This window comes from Lichenostomus cassidix, chromosome 5 (genome assembly GCF_008360975.1).
Source record: "Lichenostomus cassidix isolate B80296 chromosome 5, HeHo_3.0, whole genome shotgun sequence".
Lineage (NCBI taxonomy): Eukaryota > Metazoa > Chordata > Aves > Passeriformes > Meliphagidae > Lichenostomus > Lichenostomus cassidix.
The window spans coordinates 6,691,229-6,718,056 of NC_139486.1; the positions used below are offsets into that span (position 1 = coordinate 6,691,229).

A 26,828-nucleotide genomic window follows, 5' to 3' on the forward strand; every position below is an offset into this window, starting at 1 on the left:
GGTTTGATCCAGAGGAAGGCTCTGAAGATCACTCAGGGCTGGGGGAGCTGGCACATGAATCCTGCTGACACAAGTGTGAACCAACCTCACACTGCTGGGTGTTGTTGGGCATTTATCCAAAGCACTGGCTTACTAGGGGGATCTTAGGAGAGGAGTTGGGTAGTTCTGGACTAAATTTCTCTAGCCAGCTTCCAGGCAAGGAAAAGGAACTTGGCCAAAACACAGACTTGATGGTGGAGTCATCCTTTGCTCAGGGCTGTGCTGTAAGTCTGCCCAGGTTATTAGTGCTTGGCTGTCATCTGGCCTTTGTGTTAAACAACAATATTTGCCCAAAACTGAAAGATCTGGAATAAGTCTGTCATGCTTGGAAGCTTTATGGCATCTGCCTTTAAGAGCACTTACTGTTATCTTTCCCATCCTTGCCATCTTTTCTCTCTGGCTTCTGCTTTCATGTGTAAGGATCCCTGAGTGACCGAGACCTGGGGATTCTGTTCTCTGCTGGTTCTCTGCTGGTTTTCTGCTCTCTGTTCTCTCTGGTGTGACTCTCCTTGCACTCTGGCCCCAGATGTCACGGGAAGGGCCAGCTCCTCTGTGACAGGAGTGGAGGTGGCTCCAACTGACTGCACTGCAGGAGCTGGTCAGACACCAGAAGCCTTGGCCCAGTGCCTCTGATGATTCCATCTGCATTGGGAACGGTCGTGTTAACAACAAGGAAATATTTTCTCCTCATCCAGACCTTTTGCATTCTCAAAGGCTGTAATAAATTGCCAGGCAGAGCATGGAGCACAAAGGAATTGTGTCCAAACTAATTTATTTTTATTATGAGCCTTCAAGCTTCAGCTGGCTACAAGAGCCATTATTTGCTGCTCAGAGCTACTTACTGCTTTATTTTTTTTGATTCTGTTTTAAACACAGACCTCTAGGCACTTCTAGACTCTTTCTACTGTAGCTTTTCAGGCTGAGTATGAGAAGATTGTGCTGACTAAAAAGACCACAGTAAAAAGAAAAGCTGCTTTTGCTCTGCATTAGTGAAACATTTATCTGAATACAACAAGTAAAATGATCTTTCCTGGTTTTATCTGAACAATTATTTCAGCAAGAGCAGAGCAATGGTGAGAAATATGCCCTACAGGCTTCTTTTATTTGACATCCATGACTGGAAAAGCTTTACCTGTGCAGTCTTGAATAATGAAATTTAAAAGCCTTGTGTATCCACAGAGGTGTTTTATGGCATGTTTGTTCAATTAAAGGATGACGATTACAACATGAATAATATTAATTTTAAGATTGCAAAAGTGTTTCACTAATGCAAAAATCTGGCAGTGTGAAGTCTGTTTAAGCTCTCTGGGCAATTCTCTGCAGAGCTGAAGGAATGGTTTCTTTAGGGGCTCAGTGTATGTTCCTCACCCCCTCACTTAGTTTGTTGTGTTTGTCTCAATGCAGTAGAATTTAATTAATTCAGAAGAGACTCTCCAGCTACCAGTGGTGAAGTAGCTCCAAGCTGTTGAGCCTGTGTTGAAAAGAACTGATGCATCTTGCTGAGAAAAACAGCTGTGAATCTTTAGTAACCTGTAAAAATTTCTGATGGGTCTCCTTCTGGCAGTCTCTCATCCATGTAAAGAATTTCAGTTCTACATTCCTTAAAGCTGTTCATTACTACAAATTCCACAAGCCATATTTTGACCATTTATGGCTCAGCCCTTGATTCAGGTACCTGTGTAACCACTGAGGACTGCCACTGAGGGATACTCAACTGCTTGCAGCTTTTTGGCTTCTGGGAAAAATCTTGCTTCAACTCTTTTTGTATTTACTACCAGCTGTGTCTTTCTCAGGGCTTTTTGTTTATTTTGTTTGTGGGTTTTTTTAAGTCTAGAGCAAAACCAATTCTGCTTCATCTGTTGACTGAAATCAGTAAACACCATTTAATGGGAATTTCAGTTCACTTTTCTCAGAAAAGTACTCATTTGTGTTTGCTGCTCTAGTGTTATTCAAGCAAAAGTCTCTTTATCCTTCATTAGAAAAGCTAGAAATGGATTGAAAAAGGAAACTGTAGTGGTTATTGTCATTTTATTAATATTTGAAGTTGGTGGTGTAGCATAGATCTACATTTTCAATAAAAATATTTAGATAAGGCCTTTTTTTCTGTCTTTCAATTACATTGACTTTAGGAGTAGTGATGAGTACAGGATGAGGGGCTGGACAGTGATGGAGATGCAGGCTCTGGAAAAGTAACTTGTAGTGTAGATTAGACAAAAGGTCTTTGCCAGACCCTTTAAAACAGTCTGTCGGAACAGGAGCCCTACAAGAGGGAATAAGAAAATTAGTGTAACACCAGGTAGTTGTGTTTGTGTTTCCTGCTACAGCCTGTGATCAGCCACTAAAATGCACATACTGTACTAAGAGTTCTCTGACGCCTTTCAGTGTAGCAACCTGATATGAGACAGTCCCCTTGTGCTGTCAAAATTAATTAGAATTTATTTATGGTGTATGTAAGGTATGGATTTTGAATGCACATTAAAATTGTCCAGACTGTTAATGGGAAGATTGAGTTTAGACTGAGACACCAAAGGTGGACAACCCTTTTTTTGCATGGCAGTTCCCTCCTGACCTGTAGCATCTGCACAGCTCATCCTGCAGGTCTTTGCTAAAGCTAAATAAGCTTTTCCTGACCCATGCACTGCTCTTTCCCCATCCTCTGCAGCATTTTGAAAGGGTTTGGCTGAAACATAACCACACATTTCCTTCCACTGACGCTGTTCTTTTGCCAATGGCAGGACCTGCAGCGAGACATAGAGCAGCACACGGCGGGTGTGGAATCTGTGTTCAGCATCTGTGAGGTGCTGCTGCACGACTCAGATGCATGTGCTAATGAGACAGAGTGTGACTCCATCCAGCAAACCACCAGGAGCTTGGACAGACGGTGGAGGAACATTTGTGCCATGTCTATGGAAAGGCGAATGAAGTAAGTCTCCTTACGCACAGAAACCTGTGGCAGCATTTGGAGGAAACACTGTAGCTTTTGCCACAAGCTGGATTTTGAAAAGGGAAAAATAATCCAAAGGTGGTATTAGCTTGGGATAAAACCTTTCTGTTTTTGCTCTCTCAGAATCGAGGAAACCTGGCGTCTGTGGCAGAGGTTTTTGGATGACTACTCTCGCTTTGAAGATTGGCTAAAAGCATCTGAAAGTATAGCAGCCAGGCCTAATTCTTCAGAGGTTTTGTACACACATGCAAAAGAGGAGCTGAAGAAATTTGAGGTGAATTTTTTAGCTTCCTTTTTTATGCTCAGCGTCAGGCTGCTGAATATTTGTTGTCTGCAGAATGCCTGCGTCACTGGAAAACACTAGTTTGGCATTGGTAGCATAGAGAACATAAATAATTTGGTGAGTGTGCAGCTGCTAGATGTCTGTCTCCAGAATTTTTTTTAATGTGGAGAATACAATGCTCTGAACAGACACAAGTTAAAGCCTTGCTTTTTATAGGCAAGAGACTTTTGTGGTTTGATATTAATTTTTTCTTTCTTTCCCTAGTGAACTAAGTCTGAGCAGATGATTTAAAATACGGGTCTTAAAATCTGGATTTAGTTTTGCAGCTGGAAGGTCTGTTTTTAAGGGGGAGGGCACCATCTCTCTTGATAGCTAATATCCACATCCTCACCCTTGTCAGGGAGTGAGTTCCTTGCTTTGCCTTGCAGGCATTCCAGCGGCAGATCCACGAGCGCCTGACGCAGCTGGAGCTGATCAATAAGCAGTATCGGCGCCTGGCCCGCGAGAACCGCACCGACTCGGCCAGCAAGCTCAAACAGATGGTGCATGAGGGCAACCAGCGCTGGGATAACCTCCAGAAACGAGTGGCTTCCATTCTCAGGAGACTCAAGGTAGTGGCACAGTGGGGTGAAGGAGTGAGGAGAGCTTGCAGGTTTTTGCAGGAATTACCCAAGAGCAAAACCTACATCAGTCTTTGTGTCTTGAGTTGGTGGCACAGGAAAGCAGCCCTGGAAGGGTCACCAAGTACACGGCATAAACCTGACCTTGGTAGATTGGTTCTTGGCAGCTGAAGGAAAGCTTAAAGGAATTATGAGTGCAGATTTTGTGAGGTGGTTGCAGGTCTCACTGCTACTGTCACGCTTTCCTCTTACCCACTTGTAGTGGGTGGATGTGTTCCTGCACTTGCACCTTTCCATAGATGAGAGGCAGAGAGACAAAAGGGCACCAAGTGCAGATATGGTTTGGAGTTTCCAACTCAGCTCTACTTCGTGCCAAGTTGTGATTCACCAACAAGGCATTAAACATGGAGATGTGATAGAAAGACACAGCTCCTGCTGTGCTGCCTGCCTGATGAGGAATGTTGTTGAAGAGTGTATTTATGACACTTCAAAGAAGTATCCTGCTCATCAGTTAAAACGATCTCTGGGCAGATATTCTGTGCTGTGCCCTGGGGGAAACTTTTCACTGCCAGATTTTTAAATATAGCAGTGCTGCAAGCAACTGACAAGGGAAAACTGTTAGTTCCCAAAAGTCAGTGGATGAGGCAGTGGGAGCAGTGATGGGGTTTGATCTGTGCAGCTACAAATTGTTGGTTTTGGGATGTTATATGATCCCCTGCCTGAACAGTAAATCCACCCAGGAGGAGAGGCAAGCTGCATGTCTGTTAGCAGCGTCTGTGGGGGATGCCATGCCAAATGGTGCATTAATTACGTGGTCATCTGTGATCCAGTCTCTCCATTGTAAAATCAGTAAAAACTGTTTTTAATCTCATAGCTTTAATTAATTAGAGAGGGGGCTTGCTTCCTTTGTTTATTTTAAGTTTAGAACAAATTAGATGTTAAGCCTCAGTCCAAGTAACTGTCACACTGGTATAATGATGTGGGAGAAGGAATCAAGAATATAATTTTATGGAAGCATCTTGAACTGCTAAAAATTTATTCCCTCTTTTGAACAAATTGTGTACTAACATAGGGCACTGTTCTAGCATCACTACAGGAAGAGGACAGGTTTTACACATGGCTGCTGTTTGTGTCCTGATGGCCTTTGAGGTGAACAGGAATTTTTAAATAAAACATTGCTTTCAGAGAGCTCCTGTGACACATCTCTTTTAGCAGCTGAAGTCGTGTAACACTGGCTCCTTTTTTCCATCCAGCACTTCACCAATCGGAGAGATGAGTTTGAGGGGACGAGGGAAAGCATCCTTGTGTGGCTCACAGAAATGGACCTACAGCTGACAAACGTGGAGCACTTCTCCAAAAGTAACTTTGATGACAAAATGCGCCAGTTAAACGTATGTATCCTTATGAAGCCCAGTGATCCTCTTGGGCTGCCCTCTCTTGGCACAATCATCCATTTTCTGTAACTCCACAATACCCTCCAGATCTCTCTGGGACTACATTTAAGACACCAGTAAATTGTTAAGATATATTGTCTGAATCAAGATTAAAATGTGCAGTATTTAAATCAGATTCAGTGTTCAGGCTCAGTTCTATCCTGCCATTTTCTCCTGACAATATGTGGCAGTGGCAGTGGCACCTGGCCTGGAAAGTAGAAGATGCTGGTTTAAAAGTAAGAGCTGCCCTCCTAAATTCAGGCATTCTTTTCTGGTGCAGATTTTTTTTTAATTGGCATTGTAGTACAATCTCTCCTCTGAGCTCATTGTTTGTAGTTGGGAATTTGAACAGAAATTAGACATCAGGAATGTGCAATGATTCTTAGGAATATACTAGTTCTTTGCTACCTCATATGCTCATTTCTCCTTTCTCCCTGCACTCTTATTGTTTTGGGATGTAGATTTACTGCTGTGTAGCCTAGAGGCCCAAGCAACCAAACAAACTTCCTGGCTACTGAGAAAAAGAGTGTGTGTACCCAACAGAAAAATAAACTCTGATTAGCTGAACTCTCATATCTCCTCCCCTGCAGGCTCAGGAGACTGCAGCCATTTTGATGCACACATGGGTGGAAAATGCCACTTCATTCAGAAATGTAATTCTGCTAATAAAACAAACCACTGGACCTCTTGAGTAAAAAGATATTTGCCAAATTAAATTAGGCAGCTGTGTCGATTGCTGCTTGTCTTTGACTGCAGCAAGCTAGAAAAGAGGGACAAACCTTAGGCTAGAAAGAGCCAATGCAGAAGTAATTGTTTTTCTTGTATGTTCCAAATAGGGTTTCCAACAGGAGATAACGCTAAACACCAATAAGATTGATCAGCTGATCGTTTTTGGGGAGCAGTTGATTCAGAAGAGTGAGCCTTTGGATGCCATCCTGATTGAAGATGAATTGGAAGAACTTCATCGATACTGTCAGGAGGTGTTTGGGCGAGTTGCCCGGTTCCATCAAAGACTGACTTCACGGGATCCTGTAAGAAGCAACAGTTGTTTCAATGCTTTGACAAGATTTTGGTGTTTGAATTGCAGTGCTTATTTTGGTTTTTGTATTGCAAATGCTTTTTCCTAGCAGCTTGACTGAGTGGTTTGAGCTCCAAGGGGTCAGGAGTTCTGCAGTAGATTTGCCAGCTTTGCCAAATCTTCGTTGCCAGTCTGTCTTCTCAGGTTCAGAACGATATAGTTGTGGCTTCAGAAGGCTTCTGAAGGCTTCAGAATTTTTTTTTAGGTGTTTTTAATATCACTTTTTTTTCTTTAGTTATCAATAATGCGGTTAGAATATCTCTTTATGTATTTGTTTGTCCACTCCATCTGTCCACTTGTTGTGAGAACCCTGCATGAGGAACAGCATGCACTTAGCTTTTCCCTGGGAACTCTCAGATGATTCTCAGTTTGCCTGGCCTCAAAAAGAAAGAATACCAGTTAGAAAGCCTGGTAAAGGAAGTAACATGAACAACTACAAGTAGCTGTTCACTGCTGCCTGAACATCATTTCCTTACTGACCCCTGAAGTCCATTTGGGAGTGGGTACTGTTCCTGCAAACTAGAGAGCTGTTGTGGTGGTTGAGTGTCTTGAAAGAGCAAAAGAGGAAGAAGGCAGAAATTATGTCTCCCTTTAATTTTGGGCACTGGTTGCTGCAGCTGACTAAAAACCTGTCTCCTCTAGTTCTGTGTGAGTCAATCATTAGCTCATTAAGATCTCTTGTAAATCCTGTTAATATGCAGTAATTGTTACTTATTTGTAGGGATTGGACGATGAAAAAGATAACTCTGAAAATGAGACAGATCAAGAAGACTCCAGAGAAATCCAGAGTGATCCCTGGCATAAGAAGGCCATCACTGAGGGGCCCTCATCAACACAGTCCCTTTGCCACCTTGTGCCCCCTACTCAAGGCCATGAGAGATCAGGCTGTGAGACCCCTGTCAGCGTTGACTCCATCCCACTCGAGTGGGATCACACAGGTGACGTGGGAGGTTCTTCCTCTCATGAAGATGATGAAGAAGCAACATACTACAGTGCTCTGTCAGGTGAGGACCAACGTCCAGCAGTTTGGTTTGCACAGCTGCAGGATGTCCCTGTGTGGGAAGGGAGGGGGATTGAAGTCTTGCTCCCACATTGTTGATTGGTTTCCAAGTACCATTAATAGATGGATGTCTCGATGAAGGAAATGGTACTGTCTAAACCAAGCTTGAATTTTTAGAAACATAAGGTTTTAGAAACCTTACTGTTTAAGAATGCTTGAAAATGGTACCAACCACTTACTTTGTTCTTTGTCTTTGCTGTCCCTCATTGTTTCAGTTGTTTTTAATAGTTGGAAAATATTGAATAGTGAGGAAAATGACATTATTCTTTTTTCAGATGTAGAAATCACTGAAAACCCTGAGGCATATCTTAAAATGACCACAAAAACTTTGAAAGCATCTTCTGGTAGGCACCTGCTAATGCATGTGTCTGAACATGGCAATCTCCCTGTGCTGCACGCTATATTCCTCAACCTCTCTCATATGTAATGTCTGACTTCCTGCCTTGTGTGGACACCATGTCTCATCCTGTCATGGTGTTCTTACGCTGCAGTATCCACATGTACATTCAAAGCAGTCAAGAACACACCATTTAGATTTTGCCTGGTAAATGCCAAGGTGGTTAATGTGCATTTCGTTGTACTGATCCAAAGTCTTTTGGTTCTTTCTCGGTGGTTTGCTCTGGGTAGTATCAGTTTTTGGTTGTTTCTGATTTTGGTTGCAAAATTACTGAAGGCAGTAGCTCCAACTCTGCAAGTATTTTTATTGTGGTTTGTGCATGACAGAACTACATGTGTCCTGCCTGTTAAATCCAGAACAAACATTCTCCAAACCAGGACATGTCTAACTTGTCCCTACTGACACGTTGCAGATGTGTGATAGTTATTGTTGGGATGCAAACTTTCAAAACCACGGTGCAGCCTTGTCTTTTGGGTTTTTTTTTTTTTTTTTGAATACTCATACCTGTATTCAAGCATTTTCCAGAAGAAAACAGAATGTCCCATAACTGCATGGCTCTCATCTCATTACCTTTGAAACACTGTTGATGTTTTGCAAATGTGCATGCTTTGCAAGGAAAGCTGCAAAACTGTCATTTTTATGCCATAACTTGATGCCATTTTATTCAAAGCGCTTTCTAACTTAATACAAAGCAGCAGCTGCCTTGTGGAGGTGGGATCTTGCACTCAGGGTGTGTGGTTTTGGTTTTATTTGTTTCAGGAAAGTCTGTTTCAGAAGCTCATCCTTGGCATTCTCCAGGGAGCCCAGTCTGCAGGAAACACAGATACAACCAGGCAGAGATGGTTGGAAATGTGTTGTCTGGACCAGAGACAAGTACTCCCTACAAACCAGACTATGTGAGTTGGAGGATCTGTGGGCACTGAACCTGTACTACACAGTCTGTTTGTTTGCTGTTCTGTGTAACTCAATCCTCTTCCCTTCTCCAGCATCAAGGAAAAGAATAGTTGGGGGTGGGGGGAATTTTCACTTCCTGCAAACTTAGACATTATTTCTGGTGGCTCAGGTTGGACTCCTGGTCAGTGAATGTCTGGAGGAACTTCCTTCTTCTGTTGTCATAGTACAAATCTAGGAGAATTCAACCCCCACAAAGGAGAGGGTGTGAATCTCTTGATACTTACTGATATATCTGCCTTTCCTAAGCAAATTTGAAGGGTCCTTTTCTAACATGCAACACACCACTTAATCTGCTTCCAGGCCCTGAAAAATGTGCCAAAATGGCTTACTGTCCATTGGTACCTCAGCCTTAGTGGCTGTTTGCTAGCCATGGCTTCACCAGCAGCTCTCAGTCTCAGTGGGTCTGGATCCATTGTCAGCATCTTCCAGACAGGATGGTACTGGTATCTGGCTGCTTTTGTCATCATTAATCCACTCTCAGAGCCTCAGAGTCAATATTGCTAAGACTCACAATCCAACAAAGAGTCAGCAAATGTACATGTCTGGTACATATATTGCAAAAGCAATTCATTTGCTGCTCTTGTAATAATTGGCATCACCATGGTGTGTGTTTGTTTATTGGAAAGGCACAGAGAGCTAATGTAAACTGTTAGCAGAGCTGCAGAAGCCCAGTTCTAAATCTGATGTATGAGAGCTCAGCAGCAGCCCAGCCACCCCAAAGTAACACAAATTAAGTTTGACCTCTGACAACTTGTTAACCTGCAGGGCTCATCCACCAAAATGTCATTCCAGGTGAAGCAGCTCAGTTCTGCAAGCAGCAACAGCAGCAGCAAGGAGAAAATTCCATCTGCCAACATGAGCGATGAGGAGCCCCAGGATGACCAAGAGCTTGTGAATATAGCAGCAGCAGAGAAGCAGTCAGGTACACAGTATAAGAATTGGCTTTTGGGCTGTGGTGTTTTGTCTTTTGACTCTGGGGTGACAAAGCAGAGATGGCACAAAGGCAGCACTTTTGGGAACAAGAAAAAATTTCTGTATTTTGCCAAGTTTTGCTAAGCTGCCTTCTCACCTGGTTCTGTTCAACCCATGTGTGCTGTTGTAAGCTTTCACGTTTTCTGCCAGAATTGAGATTTTTGTCTCTCATAATATACTTCTATCTCTTTGCTGGTTGCAATAAATGTGAACAATTTCGCTTTTGTGTGATACTGAACACTTCAGAGACTTTTAAACAGATTTCAAACCGAAGTCTCTATCTAAAATAAGATTGCTATGTGGAGTTATTGGGCACTCCATATAACAAGATGCTATAGCTCCCATTTGCAGAAATGTTTTGTAAAAGTTGGTAATGTATTCTGTTCCTGCAGTGTCTTTACAGTGGTCCTTTCATCCAAATAGACCAGCAGGTTGGTTCTCTTGACCTTTTAGGACCTCATTCCTGGTTTCAGGTGCTTGAGATTGTAACAACACATACTGCAATCACAAAAGTAAATCATGTGCTGCAAAGAAGGCTGCAGCTATATGTACAGCTTACTTAGTTTGTGTCTCTGGTCTCACAGACAGTCCAGGGTTGTGTCCCATACCTGGGATGAAGAGGAAAAGCCTGAGAATGGTTTTAGATATGCTTTCAGAAAGTGTTGGTGATCACACAGGTGGCATCTCCATGTTCTTTAGTGCTGAATTGATGAAATACAGAGTTATTGGAATGGTTTGGGTTAGAAGAGACCTTAAAGTTATCTAGAACCAACCCCCCCTGCCATGGGCAGGGACACCTTACACCAGACCAGGTTGCTCAGAGCCCCATCCAGCCTGGCCTTGAACAGTCCCAAGGGTGGGACAGCCACAGCTGCTCTGAGCAACCTGTGCCAGGGCCTCACCACCCTCACAGTAAGGGATTTCTTCCTAGTGTCCACTCTAAACCTGTCCTCTGTCAGTTTAAAGCCATTACCCCTTGTCAGTGCACAGCCATGTCAAAAGTCCCTCTCCAACTCTCTTGGAGCCCCAGTAGGTACTGGAAGTTGCTCTAAGGTCTCCCCAGAGCCTTCTGTTCTCCCAGCTGAGCAGCCCCAACTCTCTCAGCCTCTTTATAGGGGAGGTTCAGCCTTCTGATCACTTTTATGGCTTCCTCTGGACTCTCTCTGGCAGCTCCATGTAGACATAAAACACACAAACCCAAGTCCTAACTTCTGGATCATACTTGTCCTGTGCTGAATTTTTGTATTCACCAAATCACAGCTGGGCTTAATGAATTCTGTCTCTTCAGATTAGTTCTGTTCTTCCAAGTGAATTAAAACATCTCCAATTAATGTGACTAAAATTCTGGGTAGCATTGCTATGTGGATAACCTGACCAGCAATATGAAATTTAGAGACTGCAGAATCTCAAGAAAAAATGTGGCTGAATAACAGTAATACATTACAACAATTATTTGGCCTCAGATTGATTGGAGAATAATTTACTTGCAAAACTGTTTGTGTCTCTTTGACACACTCTTCACCTTACTGAAGACTTAAATGTTTGTGTTTCTATGATTTGCAGGCATTATTGACAGGTGGGAGCTCATCCAAGCTCAAGACCTCAGAAATAAACTTAGAATGAAACAGAAATTGCAGCAGTGGCAGCAGCTGGACTCAGACCTCAGCGACATCTCTGCTTGGCTTGATAAAACTGAGCAAGAGCTGGAAGAGCTGCAAAAAGTGGAGCTTCCAACCAGCATGCAGGCATTGGAACAAAAGGTCAAGAAATTGAAAGTAAGTTATGGCATACTGAGAAGGGGGATTTCAAGATGCTGATGTTTTCTGTCACTGTGTGTGTGGTCCTGGGATCAGTTGGCATCATGGATGCCAATAGCAATGTCCCTGTGCCACAGGGGAGCTGAACTGCTCTCAGCTAAGAGGACTGAAGAGGGTCTTAGACAAGGTGCTTCTGTCTTCATATGCAGAGATTGGCAGGCAGAAGTAAAAACCTCTCCACCTCTCCCTTTCTGTTTTCTTGCACAGTGATATCGACATTTTTTCCTTCTTCTGTGCCATTCCCCTCTGTGCAAACCAAACTCAGATTGAAAACTGGCCAGGTCAACAGGCTGCAAAATCCAGGCTGATTTTTTAAAAATTGAATTAAGGGTAGGGTGTAATTCCAGCGGGAGACTGACAAAGATCTGCACTAAAGCTGTGGTTTCTGTAAGTTGAGCCAGCAGGTTACCAGGGAACAAGAGCTGTGTTCCTGGGACTCAGGTATTGAAATGCCTCAGGTTGAATTCTGAGAGAGGAAGTGTTCCTAAAATCTGTGGAAGTGCAAAATCTCTGTGTGTTCAGCCCTCACCAGCAGCCCCTTATGGAGTCACCCTGAGGCTGCTGGTCAGTCTGGTGTCACCCTTGGGGTGATGCTCATAAACAGGACACTGCAGGACAGAGGAGGGATTTCTTAGGCACACTCAGAGTATATTTGAGCCTATACACCCTCGGGTAGTTATCGGGCCAGGGAGAATGACTCTGCACTCCAGTGAAATAGACTCTGACTCCTTCAGCCAGTTTGGATTAGGCACCCAGCCCTAGGAAAGGTTTGCTGGTGCCTCCTGAGTGGAGGGAGGTGCTTCCCTTCAGCCTGGAATTTGGTGTCTGACCTCCTCAAGGAGCAGAGCCTCGCTTCTTCTCTCTCCTGTATCTGCTTAAAAGGAGTCCAGCTGGCTGTAAATCCCCTTTGCAGACAGTTTGGCTTTATAGGGGTGTTGAAAGAGCCAGTGTGCTCTAAGAAGTGAATTTCATGAGGTGTCAGGACATCCCAATTGCCTTGGATAAGGATAAAGCCAGTCTGCCTGCAGACTGGCTTACTGAGGTTCAGAAGTCTGTTTGCTTTGTCTGATATTAAAAGAAACTTTATTGCTTGGAGGAGGGGCACAGGAGTCTTGGATGGGTGAAAAGTAATTTAGTTTTCAACAAGTGGGACTCAGATCTTGAGAATATAAAGATTGGCACTCTTGGATAGAAAGGCTGCTGAGAAAAGCAATTTGTGCTGTGTGGCTTGTGGGATTCATCCTGCAGCTCTTACTTTTCCTACTGCAAGAGCAACGTGGAAAAGACTGAGTACCCTTGATTCAAACTAAACTGGAGGGTACAAGGAAGGTATTGTTTGGCATTCATTTTTTAAAAAACCCTTCAGAAATGCAGACTCAGCCTTACATAAAGGTGGCTAGATGATATGGCTGTGACTTGGTAAATTCCATATTATTTCAGCCTGCAATCCTAAGGGAGAAGAGGAAAGCAGGCATGACTGCCTTTGGGCCTTGACAAGACAGAGAAATGGGTTGACAGAAACTCAGACCAGAGAGAAGAAAAACAATTTCTTACAATGGGATGGTCTGGTGTGGGACAAGGGGCCCAGAGGGGATAGGGAATCTCCACCCTGCAAGATACTGAAAAATTGAGTGGATGAGGCCCTGAGCATCCTCCTTGGAGTTTGAAGTTGGTCCTACTTGGAACAGAAGAATGGAGTACAAAAGATGTCCCATTCAGCATTATTGTAGGATTCTGAGGTAGCAAAACCATTAAGAGCAAATACTATGTGATGACCTGTGGGGGTCATCATTCCCAAATGTCAGGGAAAGAGGCAGCTCAGAGGAATTGAAAGGCAGATGTGGATTAAGTCATAATGCATGTGGCTTAGGGAGAAGCAGTCACACTTATTTTCCTCAAAGTAAAGATTTTGGTTTAAAAAAAAAACTTAAACATAAACCTACCTTGATATGTTTCTTAGCAGTATTGATAAACCACCAGATTCAAACATCCTTCCCCAATACCTGTGATACTTTCAAATGCATGGCTTTATTGTATATAAACAACATGTTTTTCATCATTCATAAAAGCTCCTAATCCTCTTTTCTACCAGGACATGCTTAAAGCATTTGACAACTACAAAGCAGTGTTGCTTTCTGCTAACCTGAGCAGCAAAGAATTCCAGAAAGCAGACAGCACAGAGTTCAAAGAGCTGCAGAACAGACTTCGGAAAGTCAACTTGCACTGGGAGAAAGCATCTCGTGCACTGGACAGCTGGAGGAAGAGTCTGCAACAAGCCTTACTGCACTGCCAGGTGCATATCAACGCCAGCTTGGGAGGGAAAACTCTTTGGGATGCTGCTCAGGGCAGATAAGGGGAGAGGGCAGAGGGGTAATTCTTGCACATCAGTGGAATGGTCACTCACAATCCAAGATTTTTTGTTTCCTTAGAAAGTTGCCTCTGGTGGATTTGAAAGGGTTTGGTAAAAATTTCAACTGGATAATGCCTCATTACTATGTACGGGGAATAGTTCTGCAAGGTTTCTGTACCTTCACTAACTCTGAATTTGTGGTGGCTCTGTCTAATCTGGACTGGGCATTTTGTTTGTAGCCAGAGGAAGGCACTGCAAAGGTGTCTTTTTCTCTTATGTGCCAACCTTTTCTTTCTCAAGGATTTCCACGACCAGAGCCAAAAACTAATCCTGTGGTTAGCAAGTGCTGAAAGCCGGAGGAATGAAGCACAAATCACAGATCCCAATGCTGATCTCAATACAATACTGGAATGCCAAAAGGAGCTGATGGTAAGTGTGGATTTAACTGCAGCACCTCAGCTCTCCCCGAGAGTCAGTAGCTCTCACCACACAATGAAGAGCAGGATGTTTGTGTCTCACAGTGTCTGCAGCCTGTCCTCAAACCTGCTGTACTCACACATGTGGGTAGTTTCTGAAAGGGACCAAGGTGTTGCCTGTACAAGGCAATTTTTCCATAATTACACATTAGTCTTTAGGCTGGAATAAAATTTTTAACGTCCAAAATTTAATGTCTTCTCTATGTGAATTACCTGCTGCTAGAACTATTTTTAAAAGTTAGCTCAAGCAGGTACAACCAGTCTCTTCAAGAGAACTTAATTTCCTGTGTAGTTATAATAACCATTCCTGTGCCTTGTGGATTCCCAGGAAGGTTGTGCTGTTCTTCAAAGGCTTCCACGGTTCTTCCTTTTGGGAGAACACCCTTGAAGCTGAGGGTAACAGTCTGTTGTGCTGTTTTTTGTTTGTTCTCAGCAACTGGAGAAAGAGCTGCTGGAGCAACAGCTTAATGTAAACTCTCTCCAAGAGCTCACTGCTTACCTGCTGCTGAAATCAGATGGTGATTACATTGAAGAGGAGGAGAAGGTCCATGTAATTGGAACGAAACTGAAACAGCTGATTGAACAAGTGTCTCATGACTTAAAAGCAATACAAGGGAATCTGGTGAGTTGGAATTTAAATACACATCCATGGATCTTCCTTATTGAAAAAAATAGAATACTAAGAGTGAAGGTACTTATAAAAAAACTGGCTTAAAGCTTAAGTACTTTAACCTTCATAAGCTGAAAAAAGAACAGTTAATTCTGGCTGTAGGAAAGACTGCAGCACCACAAGGCTAGCACAGTATTGTAACTGAGATTGTGCTGCCTCTGTTCTTGAGGAGTTTGAAGAGCAGAGAGAATGAAGCTCTGAGTAAGGCTTTTGGTCAGATCTCATGGCAGGCCTTGCTTTGGAGCAGGTTGGACTAGATGAACTTCCCAAAGTCCCTTCCAACCTGAATTTGTGTGATCCAGACCAAGTATCAGGCTAGGAGTGTGTAATGAACAGGAGCTGGAGTTCATAGCAATGAACTCCAATTGAAACTACAATGAAATTGGTATGGAGTTCATACCAATTTCCTCTGCTTACCCTGAGGCTTGTCAGATAGTGAGATTTTCAAGTTAATACATGTGTGCACCCATTCTACTGTAATTCCTTCAGGCTGGGCACTGTAAAACATTCCTTTATTTTGGGGAACTGGTCATGCACATGTAAAGGGGCAGCAGGCTGTGTGTGCATAGAGGCAGTGAAAGGTAGTTCTTTGCACTTCATTTGTTGTCAGTTTTGAATGTGAATTTTAAAGAGGAAAGTGTTGTTGTCTTTTAGGATAGCAAAACATTCCTGCTAGTTCCAGATGACTTGGACTCAGGAGTCTATAATCCAGAAGAAGAGAAATCTAGCCCTGCTGTGAAGAAGGCAAGTATATTTTTCTGATATTTTGCTATCAGCATGTAGTGTATTTTGACATACTTAGTGGGGAAGTTCCTCAGATATAATCATTTTACCTTTTAGGTACGTGTACCTTATTACAGAATTTACAATCACATCTTAAAGTCTACAGCTCTTTTCTGAGAAAGAGAAATTCCTTGTAGTTTCTGAAACCTGGATACTAAAAGCTATTTCTCTCTACAGATGGCCCTAAGGAGAACTGCTGATGGCAGAAATGGCAGCAGTTCAAGGTAATATTTTATATTTGCCTGGTCTTTTGAAAAATAATGAATAGGCAGAGAGGAGCTGAGTGCCAGCAGAAACCTGAGCAGCTGTTCCTTGTAGGCTGACAAATGGGTGAAAGTGATTTCTGCCTACCTGTAGTGTCTCCTCTACCTACCAGTTCTGGGCTGTTCTTAGGGAATGGTTTCCTTTAGCCCTCCTGCTCCCAGGACCTCTGCAGCAATGTGCACCCCTGGCTTGTCTTTACTCTTGAGAATATATTTTTCATGCCAAATGGTGGATATTTTAGGTTTAAATCCTCCTTTAATTCCACCAGTATGCTTGGAAAAAGAAAACTTGCTACTGAGGGCTGCTTAGTGCAAACAGACCACGAAGGACAAAGGGAGAACTTAAAACTGGGAACCTCCAGTCCATCAGGGCCTGATCAAAGTGTAGATCTCAGTAATGCCAGGGCAGAGAAGAACCTCATGGGTGTGAATGATGTCTTTCCTTTATGCTTCAACACCTATTTGGAATGGTCTGTTTGCCTCCTGGGAAAAGTTAAGCTTGCATCTGAAAATAGAGTAAAACCCAACTTGTTGTTCTTTGTTTCTCCTTTCCAGGACCGAAAGCCATCCACAGCCTGTGCAGGCAAACCCTCGGTCTCCCTCTTTCTTTTACCGAGTCTTACGAGCAGCTTTACCTCTCCAGTTGTTCTTTCTGCTGCTTTTGCTCCTGGCTTGCATGATCCCCTCCTCTGAGGAAGACTACAGCTGCACCCAGGCCAACAACTTCGCCCGCTCCTTCTACCCCATGCTGCGCTACACCAACGGGCCCCCCCCGACCTAGGACACCTCCACACACCAAAACACTTGGGTGGTGCTTTTTTTTTTTCCTCCATGCTGCTCCAGCATCAATCCAGCAGCAAATTTCACGTCTCAAAATGTATATCTTGAAGAAATTTCAGCGGTTTTTTTGTACGGAAAACAAAACTTTTTCTATAGATTTTTTTTAAACTGTAAGCGACACACTTTATACTTTGATGCAATAGATTCACTATTTTATAGGGGCAGTGCTCTTAAGCTTGCAGGGTGTTTGGATACTGAGTTGTTAGATGCAGAAACGACATCACAGTCATCTTAAACATAGCAGTCTGTCTTGGGTTAGCATGACAAATAAGCAGGTGAAGAGGGACTTCATTTAATATGATTTCTGAACACACTTCACATTACCTGTATGTTTTGGTACTGTAGTCACTTGGTGGAAACAAAAAAAAAAAGCTTATTTTTGAATCTTTGTTATTGTATTTTATTCATCTAACACATTCAATATCATGATGCACATTTGTTTTGTTTGACATAAAGTGTTCTAGTGGTTAGGACTGCTGTGTTGTCTTTTTATACCACCTTTGAAATAAGGAATTGCTGCATTGCATGGAAATGGTTTATAATGCACATATTTTCTAGATGAACATGATTATGTAGACTATCCCTGATGTATACAAATAGTGCAATGACTTTTTTAATGAAAGATTTTTTTTTTCAGTTTTTAACCTGCTGAATAGTGTACAGTACCTTGGGAGAGAATTGTGCATTTTTATAAGCTTTGTTTTTAAAATGAAACTGGCGCTTGGGCAGTGGCTGGAGAAACCCTGTGTACAGTCAGCATTGCCACTGCCCCTCGGTTGTACAGTTTGAGTACTGTCATTAAAATTTTGCCAATGTCTGCAGGACTGTGGGTGTGTCTGGTGGGGAAGAACAGCTTTATGTTCCAGCAATGCTGCCTCTTCCACTCCTGGAAGAGTCACCTTCTTTGCCTGCTGATGGAGTGGTGCTGGAAGAAGAAGCACAACCACTCCCGTGCTTGTCAGAGCAAGAGATCACAAATCCAGAAGTGGGACCTGTGTTCCATGGCAGAGATCCTCTCCTTTGCAACTGCTGGTGATTGCCTGTAGGAAGAATACAAAGTTCAACCAATTAATGCTTATTACTAGTTTGAAATGCCCAACTATTTCCCATCCTGGAAATGACTTTATATAGTGGAGTGCTGGAGTTGGGGAGTGCACAGTGAGGAGAGCTGAATGCAGCAGAAGGGGCTTTGGTCAGATGTTTTTTGTGTTGCAGTGAAAATCACCCAGGAATTAACCACTTTCTGTAGTGCTAACCCACAGAAAATAAGGTCTCTGAGCCTGTGAGGGTTCTCCCACCCTTTCTACACTTGTCACCACTGGTGATTCCCCATCTTCTGGCAGGGGGGTTTACAAAGCAAACTGCACTGTCTTTATGTTCAGAGAAGGGCCAAACCAACTGCTTTTTCCCAGCCATGGTGGCAAAGCCACTGTGGTTTATTTCCAGGATATTAAACCAAACTCAAACTGTGTTGAGGTGCCAGATTTGGTGCCAGAGTTGTGCTCCAGCACCAAAGTCCCAGCTACAGTTCTCACACTGATGCTGTATCTAGAGATGGATCCCCCTCACCTCTCGCTGCACACAGCCACTCACCCTGTCCTCTCTCCCTCTTGTCATCATTATTGGATATTTTCAAAGCAATTACTTTAAGATGGAGCTCATTTAAGTTTCTTACTCTGTAGAAGTGAGCCAACTCTAACCATTATTTCATTGCCAGCTTGTCACAAATGCCCGTGCAGACCTTTCTGCCAAGGAGTAATAGTCAGTTGCTGACATGATAGTCGGTTCTTCTTCCATTAAAGAACCTGTGCAGGGGAAAAAATTGAACAATGTTAAAAGGTCTAAGGAAAATTTCATAGCCTACAATTTCCTTTCATTATGAACAGTTATATCAAATTGTTGAGCTGATGTAATATATAAAAAGAGGAGCTTTCAAGAAATTATCTCAAAATGTCACCAAAAAAAAAGGTCTGGGAAATAGCTTAAATCTTTTTTCCTTCAAGCCTATTTTAAATAGTTTTATTTCCAGTTGATTATAATCCCCACCAATTTCTTTGTATCATCATCTCAGACTGGGTTGTTAGTGGCCAGGGAAGGGAAAAAATATTTAAAAGAGAGGGCAGATGCAGTAGTGGGAGCAAGCAGAGCCTGTGCACATGCATTGTAGGAATCAAACAGAGCAAAAATTAGTTTTGAGTTGAAGCCTTATTTTTTGGCAGTGAGATGAGGCCTCAGCCTGTTTTCAGCTCTGCCTGCCCCTCCTCCAGCATAGTCAGCAGCAATGAGGAGGCTCCAGGGAGCCCTAAGAGCAACTTCTGGTACCTGAGAGAACCTCCTAGAGAGCTGGAGATGAGCTTTTCACAAGGGTGTAGAGTGGTAAAACAAAGGATGTGGCTGGCTCTAAGCTGGTGAAGGACAGGCTTAGATTAGATGTTAGGAAGAAATCCCTTATTGTGAGGGTGGTGAGGCACTGGGAAAAGTTGTCGAGAGAAGCTATGGACATCCCTGAAGTGTTCCAGGGCAGGTTTGGTTGGGGCTTGGAGCAGCCTGGTCTGGTGGAAGGTGTCCCTCAGAGTGATCACACACTTAACATGGTCATGAGACCAGGCTGAGCTCAGCTGCAGGAGAGAAATGAACAAAAAGCCATATATTTACATTTCATGGTGCCTGTTTAGTCAGGCAATCACAACAATCCACAACTGAATGAAACACAGCACCACACAAATACCATCACTGCACAGAGCTAAAGACAGCTGTGGGAAAGGGAGGGGCTGGGATGTTGGGTTGTTTTCACATTATCATAGCATACATGAAGTACTTTAAAAGGCACCACTTTCACTTGGGAACCCATTTCCATTACAAACTTGCAGAGAGAGTGAAATGTTGAAACAAAAATGACAGGACTCAGAAAATTTTGTGGAAAACTGGCGTAGGAGATGTGCAGTAAGCCCTGGTAATGGCCATGCCAGCTCCTGACTACATGACACTGTGATGAGTGAAGAAGGTTTTGTCTGCTGAGACAGTAGCAGCAGATGTTGGCATTTTTATAGCATGGCACTTTCATTTTCCTCATGCACTTAAATTGAAATTGCTGACACTCAACAATGCATGAGGAGTGTAGGTGACTCTTCAATGTAAAGATGGAGTTCAACAATACACAGATCATAAATAAAATGAAGTCTTGGCTATGAAAGTGCCATTTAATGCACCACACTTCACCTTAGTAGTAAAATACTGTGAAAAATTAGTGTAAATAATACATTCCGTATTTTAGCAATCCACTTTTTGCACTCCCATTTCCAACAGTCTTTAGAATTGGTTTAGGCACAACAGATGACCACATCTTACCTGCTTTGCTGACTCATTATCTCACAGGACCTAAGCAATGTCAAACCATTTTTTCCAAGGTGGATAGTGATGATAGCAAAGGTGTTTCCATGGCTGCCAGCTCCAGGTGTATGGAAGCATGAAAAGATGGCCTGGGGTAGAATTAGAGGAAACTGAGAAGTTATATTCACATCCTAACAGAAGTTGAAAGGTACAGAAATTGCGGGGTAAAATGCAGCTGCTCCTCCCTGGATGGACATGGGTGGTGTGTTCAGAACTGTTCCACGAGGAGTTCCCACACCCACAGTCTGCAGCCAGCACCTGCTAAGGGGATGGAATGGAGTGTGGGGTGAAGTGGAGACACCTGGCCAGGCTCTGGAGAAACCCTTGCAGGGAGGGGAACTCTCCAGGGAGACTTAGAGCAGCTTCCAGTACCTGAAGGGGCTACAGTGGAGCTGGAGAGGGACTTTTGACAAGAGCATGGAGGGACAGGATGCTGTGAAGGTGTTGAGACACTGGAACATGCAGATCAAAGAAGCTGTGGATGCTGCATTTGTGGATATGTTCAAGGCCAGGCTGGATGGAGCTCTGAGGAACCTGGTCTGGTGGAAGTTGTCCCTGCCCATGGCAGGGGAGATGATCTTTGAGGTCACTTCCAACCCAAACCACTCCATGCTTCTATGATAAAAGTCCAAACAAGACAAAAATTCTCACCTCAGAAGAGGATGATCACTGGTGACAGGTCGAATAGGATCAACAGGAAACTTTCTGGGGGCTCACTGCATTTTTAGGCTCTGCTAAACCACTGTAAATGGTGCGAATAAAGCAAGTATCTTTCATACTCCCCAAGTAATCAGAAGTAAAAGGAAAAAGTTCCAGCAGTTAAATCATCCTTTCACCACGATGATCCTTGTATAGATCTATCATTCAGACAGCAAGGAATTAATACACTGTGACTATGGAAGTATGCATATTTATTTAAAAAAAAAATCAAGTGCTACCTGTCTTAGTTTGCTGTTTTAGAGGAGCACTTACCCTGTTGGGCACTATCTCCGGGAAGAATGTTTCAACACATCTACGTATCTTTCCCCCACATTCTCCTCTCTGACTGGAAACATGACAGCACTAAAAATGGGTAATTTGAAGGAAGACAGAGGTGTGGAAAAGGTCTCACTTTCCTGGAGACAAAGCATTTTACCTCTCTGAAACCACATTTCTTTAAAAGAAAAAAGAAAAAAAGCCAAGGTTGTTTTACCATCTGGTTCTAGTTTCAGACTTGAGAGAGGAAGCTCAGCCATGTTTTCCTTACATGTGCTGTTAAAAAATTTGGCCTTCCTTCCTTTTCTCTTTCCTTTTTTTTTTTAACCCATGGCAGCTGTCCCTCTCACTGAGCAAGGTTTGCTCCCCTCTGAACATCCCAGAACTGCAGCATGATTTCTCCAAGCAGCCACAGCACTTCTGCCAGGTCCCAGCAGAAGCTGAGTGAAGCAAAGCAGTGAAAGAAAGCGACAGAAGAGCCTCTCCTGAGAGCCCCTGCAGGTCCTGAGGACTCCATTCATTCACACTGAGCCTGGAAAAGTCCCCAAAATCCAAAGGGAAGCACAGTGTGGCAGCTCTGCTCAGGGCTGGCAGAGACATGGACATGCTCCTCACCAGGAATGCAGCATCTGGGAGAATCTGGGGCATCCAGACCCGAGACAGACCCAGCATCTCTCCCAAGAGACCCAGGCACCCTCCTTCAGTCACTGCCACACCCCTCCCTGTGCATCCTCTCCTTCTCCCAGCATGAACACAGCTACATTAATCCAGACTCCACAGCTGCTGACTTTCACCCATTTTAAAACACTGTTAGTGACTTTTAATAAAATCATGTTCAACAAGACAAAAAGTAGGTTAAAATCACATCATCTTCCTATTTGCACTGTGCTAATAGCAACATACATGAACAACACATGGCACAAAACTGCAGTATCACCCTTTTACAGAGTCAATCCACAGCAAATTTCCATTTAGAAGCTAATTCCATGATTTATACCCCATCTTTCCCATTTTCTCTTTAAGAGGCTTTTTCCAACATTGTACATAAATTCAGCACTTTTAAAGCAAAACAAACAAACAAATCACTAAGCATTTCTTGGAAAAACTGTATTAAACCAAAAGATTACACAGGATAAGGAAAATCAGAGAAAGAACAATACAACAGGCAACGAGGCCAGAACACAATCAAGCCCAAGAAATACTGAGACAGCTTTTTCACAGCAAAACATCTCTCAAAATGAAAGTACCAATAAATTCTAGACTCTACTCACATTTTTTTCCTTTTCTTCATTGTAAATATTACACTTCTTTAGAAGGACACTGCTATATTACAGTTTCTTAAAAACAATAAAAAGGCAGCGAGTAAAAATTTAGATCAGCAGCAGCATCTGGTATAGTACAAGATCAGAACAGACAATAGATTTGTGTAACTCACTGAAAACTCTTTATGCACCACCTATAAAAAATACTGTCCTTGGCTTTAAAAAAACACCAAGATTCATGGTTTGACTAATATTCAAAGTATGCAAATGGCATACTAATCGAAGTCCCTAATCCAAAAGATTTATTGTCTCAAAATAGACTTTTGGTGTGATCCCAATTTATTTCACCGTAATGCCCAGAACATGCATGTGCTGTATTGAAATGAATCCATTTAGAGAGACAGTTACCAGAATGAATGATGCCACCCTGCTGATCACTGGGGTCATCACTGTTTTTTTGTTTTTTTTTTTTTTTTACTCAGTGCAGCTTAAACACATGCAGAAATCAGCACAACAAGGAAGTTTAAACCACTACATCTTCAGTGTAATTCAAACAAGTCATCACACTTGCAAAGCAAAGTGGTGCTTTACATTATCCCCATCTCTACGTTATCTTTACGTTTACCATTATCCCCATCTCTCCATGAGCTTTACATTTGTCATTATCCCCTTCTCAACATTACATTTACCATTATCCCCATCTCAACGTTACATTTGCCATTATCCCCATCTTTACATTATCTTTACATTTACCATTATCCCCATCCTCGCTCTTTGAGGGCTCCTATAAAGATATGAAAACCACAGCACAAGGTGCCATGCATGCTGAGAACAAGCAAGCAGCAAACCTCAGGGCAGCAGACAAAAACAGATCCCCATCCATGTTCCCATCCAGTGCCTCACCCCCTGCAGGAGGTTTTGGGTGGGCAGGACATAATTCCTCACACCAAAGGGGTGGGAAGGTTTTTTTTTCTAGCTGGTTTCACAAGGCCTGATCAGCAGATCATATACAAATACAAACAGTTAATATTCACAGAGCAACCTCTTGTACCTAATGATTAGAATAGATTGAACATCATTAATAAATATATAAAACAACATGTTAATCTCACAGACAAAACACGTTTCAAAAGTCAGCATTGGCTGAAATATCCAGACGATTTGGTTGTTGCTTAAAGCACTGAAGAATTTAAGCAGATAATAATGTGAGTGTTAGGAACAGGCTCACAAAATACAAACTTAAGCTCAGTTTAAACTTTCTGCAGAGGTTCTGAACTGGCCCTAGATGCTATTTCAAACAACCTTCAGATGAAGGCCCTTGCAGCCATTGCATATTTGAGAATAAGCTCCTTCACACTGTCAGTATCTCGGCACTTTATCTAGATCAGCTGCAGAGCAGGCATTCCCCAGGACCAGCACACAGAGGTAAACATCTGTCCCAAATGGTGCTGTTCTACATTTCACACCATCCCGTGATGAAAGAGGACATTGTCCAGTCAGTGCTTAGAAGTCTTGCTCTGGGAGACAGAGACCAAGATGCTCTCTCCAAGTTTTGGCCCAGGCTTCTTCTGCCACCTCAAACCTGTCCCTTTACCTGTCTCTCCTCTGAGGAGGAGAGGCAGCAATTCCCTGTCCCACAGTGCTGTTCTGAGGCTTGATTTCATAAGGTGCTTTTGCAGAGTCTCAGAAAAGGCACTCTAACAGTGCAGCTGTTACAGTGTCAGAAACATGGACAGAGGTGAACATCCCATAGCCCGTCCCGAGACACCAGTGTGCAAATCCAGAAGGGATGAGAACTCACACCAGGTCACACTTCTGCAGCCCCATCACAGCAGTTCTGTTTTCTCCCACAGCTTTGAAAAAGCCTCACATTTCCAGGTCTCAGCACAATTACTGGGGTGTCCCGTTCCTCAGGCTGTCTCCAGGCTCCATTTGCTCCAGTGGGCCAAACTCAGGGTGTGTGGCTGGGGACTTCCTTTGCCCTCTCAGGGTGTGAGCATTCAGCATCTCCAGCAGCAAGTCATACACTGGGACCACGTTTTTACACTTCATGCTCAGGAGATGCTCCATTCCCTTGTTACTGTGCAGGAGAACAGAAAATAACTCAGCAATCTGGTTCCACCAGTGCAGAGAAGAAAAACACGGTCATGGTTTCAAGAGAATCCTTTTTTAAAACTGGATTTAAGAGGATTTATCTGCTCTGGTCCCTGAGATCACTTACCACTCTCAACAGGGACAACATCAGCTGTACAGAATGCACAGGAGCCATGAGACAGGTTCAGCTCTGGCTGGTGCTGGAGTTCTCAAACTCCCCCCCAGTTCACAAACTGACTGTTAAAAGCTGTCTTTCAGCACCATCAGGTCCCTGCTGCTGCCATCTGCTCTCCCAGGATGCTTATTGCAAGGATGACCATCCATTTCCAGCATCCCTACAGCCCAGCTCTCCTTTGGGTGCTCCAGCCTGGTCCCAGGACATCTTCTCTGGACACAGAGTCCAAAGCCAAGCCATGAGACAGCTTAGTGAACAGCTGCCCTCTGAGTAATAATTTAAAATTACAAACAGACTGAAAATTCAAGCCTGTGTTTGTAGGACCCTGTGTTTCTGTCTGCTGTCCCACAAGCACAGATGAGCAGCTCAGGGAGGTCCAAGAGCTGTCAGGGAGCAGAGGAGCCACTTCCCATGGAGAAAACAGGAGCCTGGCATTGCTGTAGCATGAGTTATTTGGCAAAAACATTGTACCTCCCCAGAAAAGACTACAAATTTGGTCTTGGAAAAGCATGACCTCCAAAGTCCACTTTGCTCTACCACTGCAGATCAGTTTTGGAACAGATTTCCATGTGGAATGGAAGAGTTTAGATAGCTGAGTGGGGTGATTTTTGAAGGGCTGAATCTGTGTTATTATTATTAAACATTTCAGGCAGCTTCATAATGAATAATTTAATATAATAAGGTTAAGACAGCATTTTAATATCATCACATCACTGAGTGCCAGCAAACACTTGAGTTTACTGCAGGTTTTGTTGTGCTAGGAAGGAAAGCCTCACAGGGACAGAGGTGACAAGCAGCACCAGGATTCCCTCAGGAGTGCTCTGCAGTTCCAGCCACCATTTTTTGCTGTAACAAACAAACACTAACATAGCACAAGTGTTAATGCATTAATTTAAAACCTACCTGGCGTGTCTGACATGAGAGAGGAGCATCAGCAGGTTGGCCAGGCGAGTTGTCTGCTGCTGAGAGGGAATCCCACTCTTGGCAATAACCCACACCAAAGCCTCTGTGACCACGTTCAGCAAGTGGTGCAGTTTCCTGTTGCTTTCAGGTTCCTCTGCTGACAAGGGGAACATGCCTAACCAGAGAAGAGAAAGAAATATTTGCTGCTCTTGAGGAAGAAAAAAACCTGTGTGACTGTGGATTTTTTTACCATGCAATATTTTGACACGATTAGAGAAGATGCATTCCCTTACAACCCCCTCAAGACTGAGCAAATGATGCTCCATGTGCCACATCAAGCTCCAGCTGACATTCCTTTACCAAAATTTGATGGCCACATCATTTGCAAAGTGAGCAATTCTCCCAAATCCTCCCCAGACGTGCTGCACATAGACCCTTCAGTCAGGTGAATGGACGTGCTCTCCGTTCTCCAGGAGAGAATCTCCTTTTCTTCCCCTGTACCTTGTTTTTTAACTATTATGAACTATATTATTAAGCTTGTTCTAATCTCTCCTTGTTGAAAAAACCCCATTTTTCCCTGAGTGTATCAGAGGGAGGGAGCAGATCATGTCAGTGACACTGCTCATAGTGATCCATCTGGTCATGGTCTCCCTACAGATCACTATGGGTGTCATAACACAACACCTGCCTGCAGTAAGAAACCTTGAAAGTCAGCAAAAACTTAAAAAAAAAGATGTTTGGGGGAATGGACAAGGAAGAAAATAAATCATCACTAGGAAGGTCTGGAAACACACAATAACATTATTGATAAAGCAGAAGAGACTTGGGACAGGAGAAAGAAAAAACCACAACAATCCCTCTAGAGATACCTATGGAAGGACAGAGCTCCAGAACACGTTAAAAATTAGGAGAAAATTATTAATTTTGACAAGAAAGGAGAGCAGGGAAAGGGAGAGATCTTTTGAGATGTGAACTTTGAAGAAAATGTGGGTTTCTTTTTTGGTGGTGGTTTTTTTGTTGTTTGTGGGTTTTTTTGTTGTAGTGGATATT

General features: G+C 43.1%; 2 protein-coding genes across 10 annotated transcripts in view; one reads left to right on the forward strand and one right to left on the reverse strand.

Moving 5' to 3' along the window:
* The window catches only part of SYNE2 (spectrin repeat containing nuclear envelope protein 2), a 174,761-nt gene extending 156,965 nt beyond the window's left edge, over positions 1-17,796 (forward strand). For 3 of the 4 annotated variants that reach the window (XM_085061147.1, XM_085061143.1, XM_085061146.1), the window contains 16 exons: positions 2,775-2,962; positions 3,107-3,257; positions 3,695-3,877; positions 5,140-5,277; positions 6,156-6,350; positions 7,119-7,401; positions 7,733-7,801; positions 8,614-8,750; positions 9,601-9,730; positions 11,344-11,555; positions 13,690-13,890; positions 14,248-14,376; positions 14,857-15,045; positions 15,748-15,837; positions 16,054-16,100; positions 16,695-17,796. In XM_085061147.1, the coding sequence (XP_084917273.1) occupies positions 2,775-2,962; positions 3,107-3,257; positions 3,695-3,877; positions 5,140-5,277; positions 6,156-6,350; positions 7,119-7,401; positions 7,733-7,801; positions 8,614-8,750; positions 9,601-9,730; positions 11,344-11,555; positions 13,690-13,890; positions 14,248-14,376; positions 14,857-15,045; positions 15,748-15,837; positions 16,054-16,100; positions 16,695-16,920 (2,568 nt within the window). In that variant the 3' untranslated portion in view covers positions 16,921-17,796. The remainder of the gene's footprint in view (positions 1-2,774; positions 2,963-3,106; positions 3,258-3,694; positions 3,878-5,139; positions 5,278-6,155; positions 6,351-7,118; positions 7,402-7,732; positions 7,802-8,613; positions 8,751-9,600; positions 9,731-11,343; positions 11,556-13,689; positions 13,891-14,247; positions 14,377-14,856; positions 15,046-15,747; positions 15,838-16,053; positions 16,101-16,694) is intronic. The other variant, XM_085061144.1, reaches the window with a different exon arrangement.
* Positions 17,797-22,128: 4,332 nt separating this feature from the next.
* The window catches only part of ESR2 (estrogen receptor 2), a 45,456-nt gene continuing 40,756 nt past the window's right edge, over positions 22,129-26,828 (reverse strand). For 5 of the 6 annotated variants that reach the window (XM_085061149.1, XM_085061153.1, XM_085061152.1 and 2 more), the window contains 2 exons: positions 25,779-25,953; positions 22,129-24,686 (listed from right to left, as the gene is read on the reverse strand). In XM_085061149.1, the coding sequence (XP_084917275.1) occupies positions 24,497-24,686; positions 25,779-25,953 (365 nt within the window). In that variant the 3' untranslated portion in view covers positions 22,129-24,496. The remainder of the gene's footprint in view (positions 24,687-25,778; positions 25,954-26,828) is intronic. The other variant, XM_085061148.1, reaches the window with a different exon arrangement.